The 18,783-nt window shown below is 38.3% G+C and overlaps 2 protein-coding genes across 4 annotated transcripts; one reads left to right on the top strand and one right to left on the bottom strand.

Moving 5' to 3' along the window:
- The first annotated feature begins 1,351 nt into the window (after nucleotides 1-1,351).
- On the top strand, nucleotides 1,352-9,355 carry LOC117261790 (protein regulator of cytokinesis 1-like). 3 transcript variants are annotated; one of them, XM_033634293.2, is made up of 14 exons: nucleotides 1,352-1,516; nucleotides 1,993-2,125; nucleotides 3,036-3,158; nucleotides 3,253-3,486; nucleotides 3,588-3,758; nucleotides 3,874-4,023; nucleotides 4,145-4,292; nucleotides 4,392-4,528; nucleotides 4,624-4,719; nucleotides 5,023-5,169; nucleotides 5,269-5,379; nucleotides 5,484-5,591; nucleotides 7,087-7,257; nucleotides 8,831-9,355. In XM_033634293.2, exons 1-14 carry the CDS (start codon nucleotides 1,506-1,508, stop codon nucleotides 8,900-8,902), a joined length of 1,812 nt encoding a protein of 603 aa, XP_033490184.2. In that variant the 5' UTR covers nucleotides 1,352-1,505; the 3' UTR covers nucleotides 8,903-9,355. The 3 variants fall into 3 exon arrangements, with proteins under 3 accessions (XP_033490184.2, XP_033490185.2, XP_033490183.2); XM_033634294.2 differs by lacking the exon at nucleotides 1,352-1,516 and adding an exon at nucleotides 1,573-1,714 and having other exon boundaries at nucleotides 7,087-7,190; XM_033634292.2 differs by lacking the exon at nucleotides 1,352-1,516 and adding an exon at nucleotides 1,575-1,714.
- Nucleotides 9,356-9,500: 145 nt separating this feature from the next.
- LOC117262562 (uncharacterized) lies at nucleotides 9,501-18,458 on the bottom strand. The gene is made up of 6 exons (XM_033635567.2): nucleotides 18,265-18,458; nucleotides 18,045-18,184; nucleotides 14,488-15,135; nucleotides 10,767-10,937; nucleotides 10,429-10,530; nucleotides 9,501-10,326 (listed from the first exon to the last, which is right to left on the bottom strand). Exons 2-6 carry the CDS (start codon nucleotides 18,165-18,167, stop codon nucleotides 10,192-10,194), a joined length of 1,179 nt encoding a protein of 392 aa, XP_033491458.2. The 5' UTR covers nucleotides 18,168-18,184; nucleotides 18,265-18,458; the 3' UTR covers nucleotides 9,501-10,191.
- Between the last annotated feature and the right edge of the window lie 325 nt (nucleotides 18,459-18,783).

Raw genomic sequence — 18,783 nt, 5'->3', positions numbered from 1 at the left:
GGCATCTAGTGGTGAGGTTACAGACCTAAAACTTCTCCAGGTGCTATGTTTGTAGGAGAATAATGGCAGGCCCTGTCTAGAGCCAGTGTCTGTTTTGGCCATTCAGGGCTATTGTTGAAACAACGTGGCATACTCCAGGGAGGAGAACCTGCTTCATATGTAGATATATATACAGCTCATTCTAAGGTAACAAAAAAACAGCAAATCTTATTTTTAGGTGATAATAAAATGATGAAAACATAATTATGAGTGTTACATACCATTTCTGCCAACAGCTGCCCCTAAATCCAATACACTGGACCTTTACACAAGCACAAAACATGTTCTGGGGCACAGTGGATGTGTGCATATATCAGAGCATTTTTAAACTGTAGAAAGGGAGAGCAACAGACAGATTAGGCAGTAAACAGCTGCAGTAATTAGCAGTGATTAAACAACAAAGAGAATTACAGCATACAATCAAGAAAGACAAAACAGCAGAGATGAATGTACCAGATAAATGGTGAAACCTAACATGCAGTTTCATGCAGACTGTGAAGATGTGGGGAAACTGGCAGGGCGTTGACCAGAAGACCTATTGTGCTCCATGCAGGTCTGGACAGAGGATACACTGCAGAATCAAACAAAGACAAAACTTTTACTATACAGAGAGAGAGAGAGAGAGAGAGAGAGAGAGAAGATAAATCATATGAAATATAATCACAGATTACACTTGATGGTAATAAAGATATGAATAATTACAGAGCAAACACTGGCCTAGTCAGACCCAAATTTAAAAAACGACTACAGACAGGGGTCATGGTCTGAAACAGACATATTAATCTTATGAAAAGACAGAGTAGGGATGAGACAGACTATAGACCTGTAAGACTGTCTAACGTTAAGTTACCTTGTTTTGTTCCTGATAGATACATCTGGTCTGAAATCTAGCTCATCCTGGTGGAGCAGCGAATTGTAACTGGTCTTAAGTATTTGCTTAAAACTAATTTGTGTAACAATATTAAATACTATCGCATATTCCCTCATATTACAAGTAAATCCTTGCGATTTAGCGCTAATGCTATGGCTTTAACAATCTATTTTATTCAATGACTTCACAAAATAAATCGCGAACTAATTACATCGTGAAATACGCCCGTTTTGGCTTCTTTAACTTTAATAGAGTACTTCTACAATATTATGAGCTAAAAAAAAAATACAATAATATGATAATTTACTTTTTTAGGATTTGCAACCTGTAATTTTCCTAACGGGTGAATATTTTTCAAGTTACCAAGTACCGCCCCACAAAACAGTTTCCGGTGACGTCACGCTAATCGGCCAATCAGAGCCCAGACGTTGTTTCGGTGCAAATTTCAAACCCGTCCAGTCGACAAACGAACGGGTCGTCACAGTCGGACAACCGCGGCCACACCAATGTAAACTCGTTTTTTTACGTTGAAAGACCGCTTTTGCGTTAACAAAGATTGTTTTTTGAAAACGTTTTAGGAGTCTGCGGTGGTAACATGAGAGTGAGGTTAGTAACGTAACATTCTTTTATCAATTGGAGTTTCATTTGTTTATGCTAACAGAGTATACTCAGTTAGCAAACTCATTTCCTGATTAGCCTGCTGATTTTAGATAAAGCTAACGTTAGCTAACTTTCGACGCACAAAGCTTGTTCCACGCTGGGACGGAGTAGTCGTCTGTGTGCTACAATGAGTAATTTTGAATGGTAATTAAATTTTATGTTAATCTCATGTCACTCATTGTGAAGGTGGTTTCATTTAACGTCACAACTACGGCGTCAGGAAGCTAGCTAACGTTAGCTTGCTATGTGAATGAAATTATTGTGACATCCAATGTCAGCCTGCTGCTACAAGCAGAGTTTGCCAGCTGATTTTAAATCACTCGCTAGCGCTTACGTTAATACTGGACTGGTTTGACCGGTAGTTAACAGGTGTTTTCAACTCCAGAAACCTGACTCATTCCCACCACTGCTTTTCTTTCCAGTGAAGTCCACGCAGCAGAGTCTGTTGCCTACCTCAACAGAGCACTGGTCAGGCTGCAGGATATTTGGGAAGAAATCGGGATTCCAGAGGAACAGCGCCTACAGAGAACCAATGATGTTCACAAGCACATTAAAGTGAGTCTTACATCAATCTAGATAAGATTTAGAGTCTGGTTGTTGACCTGACAAAGCTACCACATTGACACTTTTTTGTTTTCTCTTTTGTTTTCCCTTGTCAAAATCTCAAATTCTACTCCTGAACACCTCTAACAAAGGAAATGTCAGTAGATTTTAGAGGGCTGCAACCCTCTATCCCTGCTTTATCAATTGGTGGCCAATACAAACTGTTACAGACTACAAGTACCTTGGCATCATGCTTGACCACAGGCTTAAATGGGACCTGTGGACTGACTTCATAAGTACTACTACACAACAAAGAATGTACTTTTGAAAGAAATTATCTTATGATGTCCACAACAACATGCTCAGAATGTTTTATTGTACTTTTATTGAAAGTGTTTCATCCTTCTGCATCATCTTCTGGTTTGGTAATGCTACTCAGGCACAGAAAAAGACTGTTAGAACAACTGTTTGAACCGCTAATAAACTACTAAGAATTAGTTTACCAAGTACATAATATATATGGAGACAGAATGATGACGAAGGCTTCCTCATTCAATCTGTTCCCATCTGGGTGATGATATTTTTCTTCTGTATTCACTAAAAACAGAGCCATGTTTTCATTTGTTCCACAAGCCATTAAGTTTTTAAACAGATAATGTACTAGCACCTTATACTATATGCACTGTGGCCATTTTGTCCTGGTCCTAAAAGATGTCCAGCTGGTCTGGTCTATCCCCCATCCTACTAGTATTTGTATGGGCATAGATTGGTGTATGTCTATGGCTGTTTTTGGTGTGTGTGACTTTCATATGTATATTTATGGTGATTTTTGTGATTGTATGATAAATTGCCTTTATGATTATGCTGCAAACCAATTTCCCCACTGGGAAAATTAAAAGTATCTATCTTTCTTGTCATGCAGGGTCTATTGGACCTAATGATTGCAGAAGAAGAGGAGCTCAAGAAGAGATTACTGAAAAGCATTCAGTCATGTCTCAAGGAACTTAATCATTTGTGCAGTGAACTTCAGATGCCCCCCTTTGAGGTACAGTGTTGTTTAGAAGTATGTGTTTGTTTGCTTATACCTGTTTGGGGAAATTGTTAGTATGTTTGGACTAACTTTCTGGATTTCTGTGAAGGAGGAAGATGGCTGCACCATGTTGCAGATGGAGAAGAACAGCCGCACACATCTTGAAGTGATGAAGGAGCACAAGAAGCAAAGAATGGATGAGCTTAAAGGCCTCATAGGCAAAGACCGTGAGCTGTGTGATATTATGTGCACTACCCCATTTTGCATTGACCCAGACTCCATCCCATCCCTGACGCAACTTGAGACATATCGCACCTACCTGGATGATCTGACCAAAGAGAAGGTGGTTAATGACATTCTGCTTTTCTTCATTACCTTCATTACTTACTTGTCTTTTGTTTTGAGGGTTGTAACCTGTTCATTTGCTTTGATTTTTTTTCCTAGGAACGTCGTCATAATGAGTTTGTCAGCCTCAAAAAGGAGATCGTTGTATGCATGGATGATCTGGAGCAGAGCCCAGAGACCAGTTTTGAGACGGATGTGATGTGTGAGGATGAGGAGGCATTTTGTCTGTCAAATGACAACATTGCTGCTCTTAAACTACTCCTCAGTCAGGTGATTTTGTAATATTTGCATCTAGTTTGTGAATCTTGGCGCTACGATTTAAGTCAACAATATCATGTATTGTGTCATATTGTAATGGATGTATGATTTTTGTGCCTCCCTCCAGTTACAAGACCGCAAGGCTGAAAATGAGCTCCGTTGTTCAGCTTTCCGCACTAAAATCCAGGAGCTGTGGGAAAGACTTGAGATTCCTCAAGAGGAGAGGGAGGCCCTCTCTGAGCATATGGTCAAGTCAAAGAAGAGAAACATTGAGGCAGTAAGAAATTTAGCCTATGTGGTCATTTATATTAATAAGTGATTTCAGACAATGCATTGATGGGTTGTTTCACCAAACACCTACATCACAAGTTTTAATAATGTGCATTCTGTCTTTCCAGCTCCGGGCTGAGGTCCAGCGTCTCGAGGTGCTAAAATTGCAGAGCATGAAAAGAGTCATTGAGGCTGTTAGAGCTGAGATTGCTCTTTTCTGGGAGAGATGCTTCTACAGCCCAGAACAGCAGGAAGCTTTTGTTCACTATCATGATGGTGAATATCTGTTGAAAATGACAAAGCCCTCACACCAAAAATATGCGGTTAATAATCACAAATAGAGCTTGGGTCTCAGTCCATGTTTTCTCTCTGCAGATGATTTCACTGAAGACCTTCTCAACCTGCACGAGGCAGAGGTCAGGACCCTGAAGAAGTGCTACGAGGACCACAGAGAACTCTTTGAGGGAGTCAGAAAATGGCAGGAGAACTGGACCTTGTACTTGGAACTTGACGTAAGAACTATAATCCTGGTGAATTTAGTGGGTAAGCATTTAAAAGTCATGTTGATGTGGTAACACATGGATGTATTTACCTCTTTCCATCTCAGAAAAAGGCAAATGATCCCTCAAGGTTCAACAACAGAGGTGGGAACCTTCTGAAAGAAGAGAAGCAGAGAGCTGACCTGCAGAAAAGTCTGCCTAAGGTGAGGAAATGTTTAGATGTAGTGTTTAGTGACATGTTGCATGTGTTCAGTCAATACAAAAACGGTAGTGCTCAGGCAAACCATGTGCGAGGAGAGTGGAAACAGCTGTGACATTGTTGGTGCATTACCAAATCCGTCCAACAGATGGCGATATTAAATAGTAATTACCTTAATCTGTAGTCCCTGTGTGGGCATTTTAGAAACTGGATTTTTTCAAATGTAATTTAGACTGACAGTCCACTGCCGATAGTAAATGTGATTACATATAAACAAGGCAAAACTTGTGTTTTCTGGTTGTTCCAGCTGGAAAAGAGTCTCAAAGCCCAAATTGATGTTTGGGAGCAGGAGCATGGCAAGGAATTCCTGGTCAATGGACAGAAATTTCTCGAGTACGTGCAGCAGCAGTGGGAGCACCACCACGCTGAAAAGGAGAAAGAGAAACTGGAGCGGGTGTGTTATTACTTTGAATAAAAGCTACAACAGGTGTTAAATTTCCCCGTTACAAAAGGATTCTCAACATGACTGTATTCTTCTTTTTGTCTGAATCAGCAAATGAAGAAAACTAAACAGATACAGGAGGACATGTTATATGGAACTTCAATGAGAACACCATCCAAAAGGCGAGTAGCAGGGACTCCCACACCAGGGAAAGTAAGAAAGGTAAGATGGTGCTGCAGTTTTATTGGATTCATTTCATTAACTGACTGTACCAGGGCAAGTGAATAGATTTAAAAGTTGACCCACTTTTTCCTCTGTCCTCTTAGCTCAATGGCACCTCAACCATCTCCACTCCGAACAGCTTCCTCAGTTCAGGCCTCGGTGGAACCATGTGCCAGTCCTCCATCCAGAAACCTCCTCTGTCTGCCAGCAAGGTATGCTTACTGTTGTCCTTTTGATGCATCTCACTGACAATATTTACGTTGTGTTTTTAACAGCCTTTTGGACTTTGAAGGTAAGATTGATAAGCTCTGTATCTGACTCTTATTCTTTATGGTAATGTAGTTAGGCAGAGTGCAATTTGGCCTCCATTGTTGTGCATCTTGCATATGGAAGATTTGTCAGTGCAGGTAAACACTTGTAAATTAACTTTTCAGATTTGGTTTTGTTTTGTCCCTATGTACTCAACAATTTGAGTTTACTGTACAAACCATGACAGTGATGGATGGATGCAGAGAAGATGGACAATAGATAGTTCTTCTTCATTGAATATTTCGCCCCTCTAATGAGCATTTGTATATCAATAACCCATCCTGTGTTACCATGACCTCTGAAGAAATCTGTTTATTTCTCGCATGCCTGTGGTGCCTGTCTTTTTGAATGAAGTCGTAGGGGATCATTTACAAACTCACACAACTTGTGCAGTATGATCCAAGTCTCATTTAGCCAGTGTTATGCTCAAGACCTCTCAAAACAGACAGACCTTTCCAGTGGGGAACTGAATAGAATATGAAGCTTATCTTTGCTCTCTTTAATGCCAGACTCCAGGGACAAAGGCAGTAATTTTACTTCGTTGAATGTAGGAGCTGCTATCTAACTCTTTAAAGCACTGAAATTGCACAATAACATCAGCTATTCAGTAGATCAGCAACTCCCACATTGAGTTAAAATTACTGTTTCTTCCAATGGAGTCTGGCTTTGAAGAGAGCCTGTATTACGTGCAACTTATTGTGTTCCCCGTGGGAAAGGACTGGCTGTTCGGGAAGTACTGAGCATATGACTGGATAAATGGGACTTGAATTATACTGCCAAGTTGTGAGCGTTTGTGGACGGGTGTTTTGATACAACTTTTCTGATTTTGGACATGGCCCCATATGACTTAAAAACAGTTGGATTCTTCAATCACCTGAGGCATGTGAGAAAAAAGGTTTCCTCCCAGATTCAAAGTTACATGGAGTTAGTAATTGACATACATATGATAATTTATGAAGTATTGTTGTTGCTCTTAGTGTGAACAGTAAGCCCAGATTTTCCAGTATTTACGATTTAAGATGATTCTTTTATGTAAATTTTATACAATCAAGATGATCTCAAACCCCACTGTTCATGTTAGTCCCTGTGCTCACCTTAATGATTCAACAGTGCTAGTCAGTTTAAATAAGGAAACCCCATCTGTCAGTTTATATGATACTAAATGCATAAATGAAGCATTGGGAAATTCTACCAAAAGCTGCTCTTGTGATACTTGGATGTGGCAGCTTTGCAGAAATGCACTGACAATGTGCAATGTGAGACTATGGGGCTTTGTTTTCATTGTAAGCATGTGTTTCATCCTTTTTATCACATCACTGGTGTCCTATAGTTTGAAATAGAGTAAAATAAATAAGGTGACAAAAAAGCACATTATCATTATAGTTGGTCTTGTTGTAGGGTCTCGGACTGCGAACCCCTGGACATGGAAAGACTCCCCGTGCACTAGACCGAAACAAGGAAAACATCTCCCATCTTAGAAACACTCCAAGTGGCACACTAAGGTCTCAGGATACTCAAGATCACACCTTCACCTTTAACTCTGTTGCTGGCTCCTATTCGGAATTTGCGGTAAATGCGTTTTTACATCTATTTAGTCCTGAACTACAAAAAGTCCACTAAAGTACAATCTGATGAAGTAAGTCACCATTTTTTCTGGATGACATTACGGCCATAATGTACCACAAACAGCAATATTCCTAGTCCAAGTCTGTAGGATTATATAGTTACTTTTATGGTTTACCATGTAACCACCATCTGGCATCACTAATGAGCTAAAACAGAATTTCAGTTACACCTTTTTGACTTGGACTAGTCCTGGAAATTACATATGTAAATCTGAAGATTTTCCCCTTTTTGAAAAATGTCTTTTTTGTTGCTACAGATTTAAGACACAATTTATTTTTGTATTTTTACAGACACATCTCAGAATGTGTCATTTTTTAAGACTTGAAAAAGGTGGAACATCAGCCACCTGTAAAGCCCAGTTCAGACCAAAGATCTGTGACGAGACAAAACCTTTTTAGAACGTTGAAGTGGTGTAAACTGGCCAGTCTTAGCTTGAGTCAAGCCGGCTGGTGGTGTCACCTGCAACTCAGCTGGTCAAATCGCTGGTGGCTGGTTTTAGAATGTAAAACATGCCACCTGTTTCTACAGCCAGTTGCTTGCTGTGGCAGGTAATCTGTCCCCACCAAGCCACAGGCATTCTCACAAAATAAGCCTGAAATCTGGAAATCAGAATGGAAGTACGGAGAGTTGTTGCATAGCAATGATACACCGTCTAGTTGCATTGGTGTGAACCGTTTTTACAGCATTGGAGAATGGTGCATTGCAAGTAGTTGGCTATGTCAACTCGTCTCGTTGTGAATCTTTGATCTGAACTGGGCTCTAAGTGACAAAATGATTGCTAGCAAAATGACCAACTTTGATTTGAAAAAGCTTTCTTTAAAAAAAGCTATGAGCCATCTTTGGTGTTAAGTTGGCTGTGTAGTAACAATATAGGTAATTAAATGGAGCAGCTAAAAAGCAACAATGCATACCTCTACTAAAACTACATAATGTTAATGTTTAAGATATGATAAAACTTTATTGATCCCACACGGGATAGAATAATAATAGGCAACAGAGTACTTATAGATTTAATGAAGATAAAATACAAAAATATATATTAAAAATTAGAAAAATATAAAATACTAAACAGACACAAATATGCTCTCAATACTATTTACACTATATATACACCTTTCAATTATGATCACACACAACTCACATAGTGGCAGACAAAGCAGACGTACAATAAATACACGCACCAGGTTTTTATTAATCGAGTTTATTTGAGCAGTATATCCTGACAAAATGGTGAAAAAAGTTTAAACATTCCACTTTAAATCTTTAAAACAAATCCTGATATACCAAAGAATCAATCACTGAGCAGCAGTTAAACTTTCCACCCCATCACTTTGAAACCTGCATGTCATGACAAAAATGCTTTTCTAAAATAAATATATACATTTCATATAACCATATCACAAGCTAACATGTAAATGCACACACAGATATTTTGACATCTTAGATATGAACAAAATCAAATGATTGAATGTATAAGTCAAAGATGCTGACAGTTAACTCTAACTTGTCTTTACAGAGAGACCTCTCGAAGGCTTCTAAATCGAACGTGAAGTCAGGAGTGTTGAACTCCACTGTCAGTCATCAGTGAGGGGTCCAAGGAGCCAGAAGTCATCCAGCTCAGCGGTAGTTTCAAATGATGGGCAAGAGGGAACTTTAATGTAAACTTCTTTCAAAAAATGTAAATATTTCAATCTGTGTGAACATCTTCAGTCTCCATCTATCCTATTGTTTTTAAGACTTCATTTCAGGTTCACTGCTGGAGCAGTTTTCTCTGCTGTATGTATTTATGAGGCAGGTTAACGCTTTTTGTACCGAGGCTGTTGTGGCTTTTTATTTTACATTTTTCTTTTGGGGGCACAGCCTTTTCAATGAAACATTAACCATATCTAGAGCACTACTTTGTTTATAGTACTGTAGCAGCTAGCCAACACACCACAATTTTATTCTTCCAGCTGGGATGACAGCTACATTTGCTCTTCAGAAACTAAATATTTTGAGTGCTTTTTTTAAAATCACACTGTAAATAAACATTTTAAACAAACGTTCGTCCTTACTAAGTGTACCTATGTATGATCTTGTGTCATTTCTGACTGTACCTGAATGTTTTCTTTCTAGCCTGTATGGTTGAGTTGTATAGGATTTATGTTAAAGGAGTATTTCAACCATAAAAAGGCCATTTGTATTCAATAGCCCCTTTTACACTGCCTCGTCAAGGTGGGAATTTCATGCTGCTGTTCCACCTCGTCATTCTGTATAAAAGGTACAATGGGACAACCGGCAGGACGGGATCATGTGCGGCATGGGTGAAAACTTAAGCTTATAGCAGTTAGCAGCTAACTCAAATAAGGGAGTGATCACACTGAGATGAAATACGACGCCAGTTAAACCATTGTTTTCCTATGATACGGCGCGTCTGACCGGCATTCAAACATCTTTTTAGATGGGCGTTTTTCCAGCATCTTTTTAGAGACACGTTTTTGTAGACGTGCGTTTTTAGACACACGAAGATGCTGAAAAGTTAAAATATTTTCTATACTTTTTGAGCGTCAGACACCAGTAGCTAGCGCGCATTGAATAAGCGCTTCCAGCGTTTCAAGCGTCTTTGAAGTGTCCGCGTCTCTAGTGTCTCATTTCTGTGATCACCCCCTAACTGGCTGAAAATGGGAGCTCCTTGCCCTAACACAAGATGAGTAATTGATATACAAATGGTCCTTTTGTGGGTGAAGTATTCCTTTAACTGAGTCCAAGTCAGAAGGCAGAATCCGTTAAATATTATATTTTGATCATATACTGTATCTTATTACATACACACGAGTACATTTCACATATTGTAGAAAATCATCCTCCATGCAGACTAGAAATGTGAAGATATTCTCTTTAAGCCATGCGTGTCATGAGTTCTTCAAGAGCCCTCTCGCGGTGATTTTCATGAACAAGCAGCACTTCTTTGATTGCACTTTGCTGGAAACCCATCTCATTAAACTGAGTCAGTAGACGCAGGAACTCTGCAGCCTGAAAAAGAATTTAAAGTCAGTTACAATACACAATAAGTGTTGGCTGTGGGGTTGCATTTTTATAACCTATTCAGTAAGCACACTGACAAGCAGGGGTCACCTTGCTCTCACAGTTCTGAAACATTTCCAAGGCCTCTTCCACCTGTGCTTCATCATAACCCAGCTGACACAGACGGTCGCTGGCTACCAGGTACTTCAGGATCTGTTGATAACAGGACAAATAATTATGATGCGATCGGCCTTGATACAGCACAAAGAGCACAAGTTAGAATTCTAGATAAATGTTAAGTACTTCTTCACACTACGTTTGACAGCTAAATGTAATATGTGAGTTTCCTTATTGCAGTTATCAAGTCCATAGTTATTAAAGGCAACTCAAAAATATTTTATTTATGCATTATTAACTATTGACACATGTAAACACAAAGTGGTGCCCACCTTCTCTGGGCTGTGATAGCCTGTCTTCTGCAGAGCCAGAATAGCTGTGCGTAAAGGGTAGCCCTTCTCTGTGATGGTCTCAAGTAGCTCCCTCTCTTCTTGACTCAGTGCTGACAGCAACTCTGCTGATGAGTCAAAGAAAACCCCACGTGGGCCGCCGGTCCTCAGGGCCTGATGATAAGAGGAAAACAGATAAAAATAGTCAGTTATGGAAAATAGGTAAATGGAAAGAAATGATAAATGTCTTTCTCAGAGCAGGGTCATAATCAACTAACACTGGGGTGAAGGGGCCTTCTATGGCCCAAACCTTCAGCATGAAATTCCTCACAAGGGGAATTTTTAAAATAGAGGGCTTAACTTTGAAACATTTCTGAAAAAAATATTTCAGAAGAGGGGCTTTCAAAGTTTTGATAATTGGATACCATTTTAGGGGTCCAGCATATATAGCATCACTTCACTTACTACAGTTTTTATTAGATAATGAACTGCCTTTTATGCCATGCTACCTTATTTTTTCACATTTTTATGACATACTATAGTATGACATTTTTTCATATTTTTATGACATACTATACTATGACGTTTTTTCATGATTTTGGACAACATGCTATACTATGACTTTTTTCATGATTTTGGACGACATACTATACCAAGGCTTTTTTTCATGATTTTGGAAAACATGCTATACTATGACATTTTTATATGATTTTGAACGACATACTATACTATGACTTTTTTTCATGAATTTGGACGACATGCTATACTATGACTTTTTTTCATGATTTTGGACGACATCATATACTATGACATTTTTATATGATTTTGGACGACATACTATACCATTACTTTTTTTCATGATTTTGGATGACATGCTATGCTATGCTATGACGTTTTTTTTCATAATTTTGGATGACATGCCATACAATGACTTTTTTTCACATTTTTATGACATACTATACTGTGACGTTTTTCATATTTTTATGACATACTAAACTATGATGTTTTTTCGCATTTTGGACGACATACTATACTATCATGTTTTTTCGTATTTTTATGACATACTATACTATAACGTTTTTCGCTATCTTATGATATACTATAATATGATGTCTTTTTGCATTTTTATGACATACTATACTATGACTTTTTTGACATACTCTGCTATGATGTTTTTTTCACATTTTTATGACACTGTGCTATGACGTTGTTTCGCGTTTTTATGACAGACTATACTATGACTTTTTTTCGCATTTTTATGACAGACTATACTATGACGTTTTTTCACATTGTTATGACATACTACACTATGACGTTTTTTCACATACTTATGACATACTATACTGACATTTTTTCATAATTTTATGACATACTAATCTATGAATTTTTTTTGACATACTATACTGTGACCTTTTTTCACATTCTTTTGACATACTATACTATGACTTTTTCCCCCGCATTTTTATGACATACTATACTATAACATTTTTATAACATTCTATACAATAACATTTTTATGACATACTATACTATAACATTTTTATAACATTCTATACAATAACATTTTTATGACATACTATACTATGACATTTTTTAAAATTTTTATGACATACTATACTAGGATGTTTTTTTTTGGACATACTATACTATGACATTTTTTCATAATTTTATGACATCCTAATCTATGACGTTTCTTTCACATACTATACTATGACGTTTTTTCATAATTTTATGACATGCTAATCTATGAAATTTTTTTGACATACTATACTATGATATTTTTTTTAATTTTTATGACATACCAATCTATGAAGTTTTTATGACATACTATACTATGACACTTTTTCAAATTTTTATGACATACTATACTATAACATTTTTATGACATACTATACTACGATATTTTTTTAATTTTTATGACATACCAATCTACGAAGTTTTTATGACATACTATACTATGACGTTTTTTTTTTTTTTTTACATACTATACTATGACATTTTTGTTTTGTTTTTTTGAATATTTTTGTTAGCCTTTAATTGATAGGACAGACAACAGTGAGGGGGTGAGGGAGAGAGGGAGTGACATGTAGCAAAGGGCCACAGGCTGGAGTTGAAGCTGGGCCGCTGCGGCAGCAGCCTTGTACTTGGGGCGCCTGCTCTATCCACCAAGCCACGGACGCCCCACGTTTTTTCACATTTTTATGACAACTATAGTATGACTTTTTTTCCGCATTTTTATGACATAATATACTATGATGTTTTTTCACATTTTTATGACATACTATACTATGACGTGTTTTCACATTTTTATGACAACTATAGTATGACTTTTTTTCCGCATTTTTATGACATAATATACTATGATGTTTTTTCACATTTTTATGACATACTATACTATGATGTTTTTTCACATTTTTATGACATACTATACTATGACGTGTTTTCACATTTTTATGACAACTATAGTATGACTTTTTTTCCGCATTTTTATGACATAATATACTATGATGTTTTTTCACATTTTTATGACATACTATACTATGATGTTTTTTCACATTTTTATGACATACTATACTATGACGTTTTTTCACATTTTTATGACATACTATACTATGACGTGTTTTCACATTTTTATGACAACTATAGTATGACTTTTTTCTGCATTTTTATGACATAATATACTATGATGTTTTTTCACATTTTTATGACATACTATACTATGACGTGTTTTCACATTTTTATGACATACTATACCATGACGTTTTTTTCTCGCATTTTTATGACATACTAATCTATGAAGTTTTTTTGACATACTATACTATGACGTTTTGTTGACATATTATACTATGACGTTTTTTCACATTTTTATGACATACTATATTATGAATTTTAAATGACATACTATAATGTTTGTTCACATTTCTATGAGATATTACACTACGTTTTTTCTCAATTTTATTTCATGCTATAGGCTACTATGACTGTTTTTAATTGTAATGGCAAAATATAGTATGAATTTCTTTTTTTGCCATACTATATTATAACTATTTCCTGACATACTATATTGTTACTTTTTATGCCTTTTTAAAAACATTTTTTGACATATTATACTATGACTTTTTATGACCTTGTTAATAACATACTACACTGCAAGTTTTTCCACTGCTTATCTTGACAGGCTAATATACAATGATTTTATAACATTTTTTACATCATGTAGAGATTTTTAGGACATTTCTGTGACGTACTATATTGTGACATTCTCTGTCCTCCCTAGACTGGATGGAGAGTTTGACATAGTTTGAAGCTCATGTCAGCTGTTTACTCCTATTACTAGAGTGTAGATCCCGCTCACCCCACGTCATTTCACTGTTCAGCTTGTGCTTTGTAAATATTACAAAAATGAGGTCACAGATGATGCAACCTATGCTTTGCAGTCTGGACAGAACTAGTATTCGATCTTGCCACGACCTGAACGAGCTGTGATTCTCTCTCCTTTGAACATAAAATGGGTGTGTTCATGTAAAATACATGAAGGTTCACTGTTGTGCTGGAAATAAATGTTGATTATGGACATACCTTATGTGCATTTTCAGAGCATATGAATAGTTGGAATTAACAAATTATTGGAGGGGGGAGATAATTGGATACTTTATAAATACTTGAACCCCCCCAAAGTGTGCTGTGATTATGCCCCAGAGAGACTGACACAAAAGATATTGACCTTCTGTCTGCCGTTTTTGACAACGGGCCCTGCAGAGGAGGGTCGTTGCTTCTGCAGTCTGGGTGGAGAGGGAGCAGGTTGTGTGTTCTGGGAGTACTTCCTGGCCACAGAGACGAGTGAGCGCTGCTTCTTTTTGCTGTTCTTCTGCATGTTGTGGAGGGGGCTGGCCTGCTGTGACCTGTGCTGCTCAAGTGCTTGCAGAGGTTGTCTGCAGTCTTGGCAAGAAGGCAAAGAGGTTCTGTGCCTTCTGAGGCTCTGAGGTGAGACAGGCTTACAGTGCTGAGGGGAAGGACCAAGGTGCATGTCTTTGACTCTGGACAGCGGGTCTCTGGGTGCAGCGCTCCGAGGCCGCTCTCTGTTCTTGATAGAGCAAAGTGCATCATCAGGGGAGGAGGCTTCATTATCCTCGTGGTAACCATCTTCATCCTCAGAGTCAAATATGAGGAACTTGACAGTGCGAGGGTGTAGCCAGTGAGTTTCTGCAGAGTTCAGGCTGTGACTGCGGGGCCGGGGGCTCTGCGCCTGTGTGTCTCTGCGACTGCGGCTCTCCTGAGGGCTGCTGAACATCAGCCAGTAAGGGGGGCAGGATGGGGCCTGACAGACTGGCTGCTGCCCAGTTAAGATCCATTTCTCCAAGGTGAATCCATACTACATTAAAAAGAAACAAGAAATTATTTTTCAGCAACTCTGTTAACACTGGAGGCTTTGACTTGTCATAGTAGGTGTTTCTGAAAAAATACCAATGGCAACAAACCAGCATGTTCAATACCAGGACCCCAGAACTGAAGCTGATAATTTTATTATTTACGCTTGTGCTTTGTCCCTCTGCTACATGCCATAAAATATGACATCTTAATTTAAAAAAAAAACACCTATGATGGTAATATCAATAATTAAATGTAAGTGCATCAAAAATCCGTCAGTATTTTAAAAATCATCAACTTGGATGTTGAATATAAAGTCAGTGGTGATCTACATACTGGCTGTGACAAATCTAATGCAGTTACATGATAGTTGCACTCCAACAGGAATAGTAAATACATTTTAATGAAATTTATACCACATTTTCCAAAAAATTGGCTGATGATAAATTAGGAGAATAAATTATAATCAGAACAGAAGTTGCATAAGAAAAATCTAAAAGCCACTGAGTCAGCAGATTTACTGCAAATAAATTATTTTCCTGACAGACATTAAAGGGACAGTTCATCCCAAAAATAACAATAAATACTTTCCCTCATACCAGTAGCGCTATTTATCAGTCTAGATTGTTTGGGTGTGAGCTGATGAGTGTTGGAGATATCAGCTGTAGAGATATCTGACTTCTCTCAAATACAGTGGAACTAGATGGCACTCAGCTTGTAGTGCTCAAAGCGCCAAAAAAAAAAAAAAAAAAATACATTTGAAAAACTCAACAGCAATGTTTCTCTCCTGAAATCATGACCCAGTTACTCAAGATAATCCACAGACCTTGTTGTGAGCAGTTTCATGTAGGAACTATCTCCTTCCTACCAAACTATACCCACAAACTGAGTTATATAACATTACAGCTCAGTGAGGAGGATGCCATTAATGTTTACATCTCATGCTGTCATGAGCACGAGGCTCTCATCCATTAGTAGATGCACGTTTCCTTCTAAACTGTGATAAGGTTGGTGGGTGTAGTTCGGTAGAAAGGAAATAGTTGCTACATGAAACTGCTCACAACAAGGTCTGTGGATTATCTTGAGTAACCAGGGGTCCGTTTCACAAAGCAGGTTTAACAAACTCTGAGTCTAATCCTGAACTCTGAGTTGATCTACTCTGAGATAGGAAACTCTGAGTTTCCGGTTCCAAAACAGCTGATCTGAATCAGTTTAAACAACTCGGAGTAGTTTCACCTGGAGTTAAGTGCGTGCACCACAACTATAAAAAGCCAGCATCAATGGAGCCCCGATTTGACGAGTCACCATGGCAACGGAGAAGAGAAGGGCTGCGTTTTTCACCCCACTAGAATTAGAAATCTTAATGCGCTCATACGGCGAGTTTGCACACGTTTTCAAAAAGAAGTGCAACACCGCTGCAGCTGCAAAAGAGAGGTAGACGGCGTGGGAGAACATTGCTTGCATTGGTCAATGCGTAAGTCTAAATGTAGTCCTTTGCAATCACAATAGTATTACAGGGGAAAACTGCTTGAATGGTAGCCTATTAATTTATTTCATTTAGGTGCAATCCCTCAGGGGAGATGCACACTTGGCAGCAGCTTAAGATGAAATATAAAAATATTGTTCAAACAGGTAAGACCTCGGCATAATCTCATGGGGGTACTTCATTTTGATCATGTTTTACATTGTAAAGTAAATATTACAAGTGGCTGTTTGACTGTGCAGATGTTTTATCCCCAACATAATGCTGTTTTCACACACATAAATGTCTTCTCATCTATATCATGTTCTGTTAAATAATTAAGCCTATTTAAACTAACACAGACTTGTACTCAGCCAACAGAAAGAAGGCAGATGCCCGTAAAACGAGCACACTTTTCTGACTGCCCTGCGTACAGTTGCCTTACTCAAGTGCTCAGCATCTCCGACATTGTACAAAAAACTTCCATTTGCAAAGAAACGCAGCGCAACACACAATATCTGCTGGGATGTGAGAGCATGACTACAATTGGTAATGTTGCAAATGTAAGGACGGATTAGGTTGTGTATGTAGATGATGGACTGTGACGTGAAACGGTACCGCTCAAAAAGATAGCCTAATTGTGTGGAAATGCTAGAACATCTATGCGCGGTCTGATAACCATCTCCCGACGAATACTGAATTCTCTGCGCAGTAATGCTGCACCTTCATCCACGGGATCGTTATCAAAAGGACATGCCATGTTAGTGAAAAAAGTCGCCACCTACTGTGCCTAATGGACTTCTAATACTGTCTCTGATTTTTTAAATGATTTTTTAAATGACAGACGGCAGAACTAGGCTACGCCAAAACTCGCCTGCTGACTGAATGAATGAGGAAATCAAATGGCTGTGAAAGAGGGCGGAGACAGAGAGAAACTCGAGGTTCATTGAGAAAAGCCTGGTCCCGACCAGGTTAGGTTCATAGAGTCTGTTACTACGGTAACTGACCGAGAGCTTAAGTCACCTCTCTCTCTGAAACAGGCTAGAGTTACTCCTCTTTCTCTGGTTTGAGTTACCTCCCTTTTTGAAATGGAAAACTCAGAGTTTCCCTCATTTCAGGGTTAACAGACTCTGAGTTTTCACTAAACCTGCTTTGTGAAACGGACCCCAGGTCACGATTTAAGTAAAGAGACATTGCAGCTGAGTTTTTCAAATGTATTATTTTGGCGCTTTGAGCACCACAAGCTGAGTGCCATCTAGTTCCATTATACTGGAGAGAAGCCAGACATCTCTACAGCTGATATCTCCAACACTCTGCAACTCATATCAAAACAATCTAGACCGATGAGTAGTACTACAGGTTAGAGGAAATACATTTATATTTGATTTAGGCGTGAACTGTCCCTTTAAACTTATATTAAAAAAAAGCACACGTTCACTTGGGTGTGTGACCTCAGTGTGTCGTAGTATCTGCTGGCAGTCTGGTACAGCGATGTGTGGAGCTGTCACAAGCTGTGCTTCCTCCTCCAGTGGACCAAGTGGAGTCTGAAACGGGACATCCTCCAGAGCGTTCATTTTCACCAACAATTAACCTGCACCCGCAGAAACACAAGACTGCCTGAGTTTTAAGTTTTCAAAACCAGACCTTCACTGCAGTTTTGTTGACACTTACCTCTGTCAAGTGTTCTCTCGTAGGTCCTCAGCCCTCTGAAGCATGGACAGGTGTGTGGAGTAATTCACTAATACAGACATCATCATACGTGATAAGCCTCTTCATCACTAAGCCTCTGACATCATTGGAGTTGTTTACCAGTAACACCCAAGTCACCTGTTGTCAATCTGCCTGCATGAATGCAGTACAAATAATGGATTATTCAAACATATACATATAAATATACACCAGTTATACTAAAATCATTAAACAACAGCCACTAATAATCACTAAAAATTAATTTCTACTTCTATGTTTTACTATTAATACATTAACAATGTAAGATATATTATTTTTCCTCAATATATTATATTATGTATATTTTTTTTATCTATATTCAAAGACACGTTGTCGACAGTGTGACTTTGTAATTTCCATCTGGGCTTGAAAGGGGATTAGGGAATGCTGAGGTACTGGGAAACTGAACAGCACGATACTTTCCAGAGATTAGCCGATTAAAAAAGGTGACTGTGTGCCAGT

This window comes from Epinephelus lanceolatus, chromosome 5 (assembly GCF_041903045.1).
Source record: "Epinephelus lanceolatus isolate andai-2023 chromosome 5, ASM4190304v1, whole genome shotgun sequence".
Lineage (NCBI taxonomy): Eukaryota > Metazoa > Chordata > Actinopteri > Perciformes > Serranidae > Epinephelus > Epinephelus lanceolatus.
This window is presented reverse-complemented; position numbering and strand designations above follow the sequence as displayed.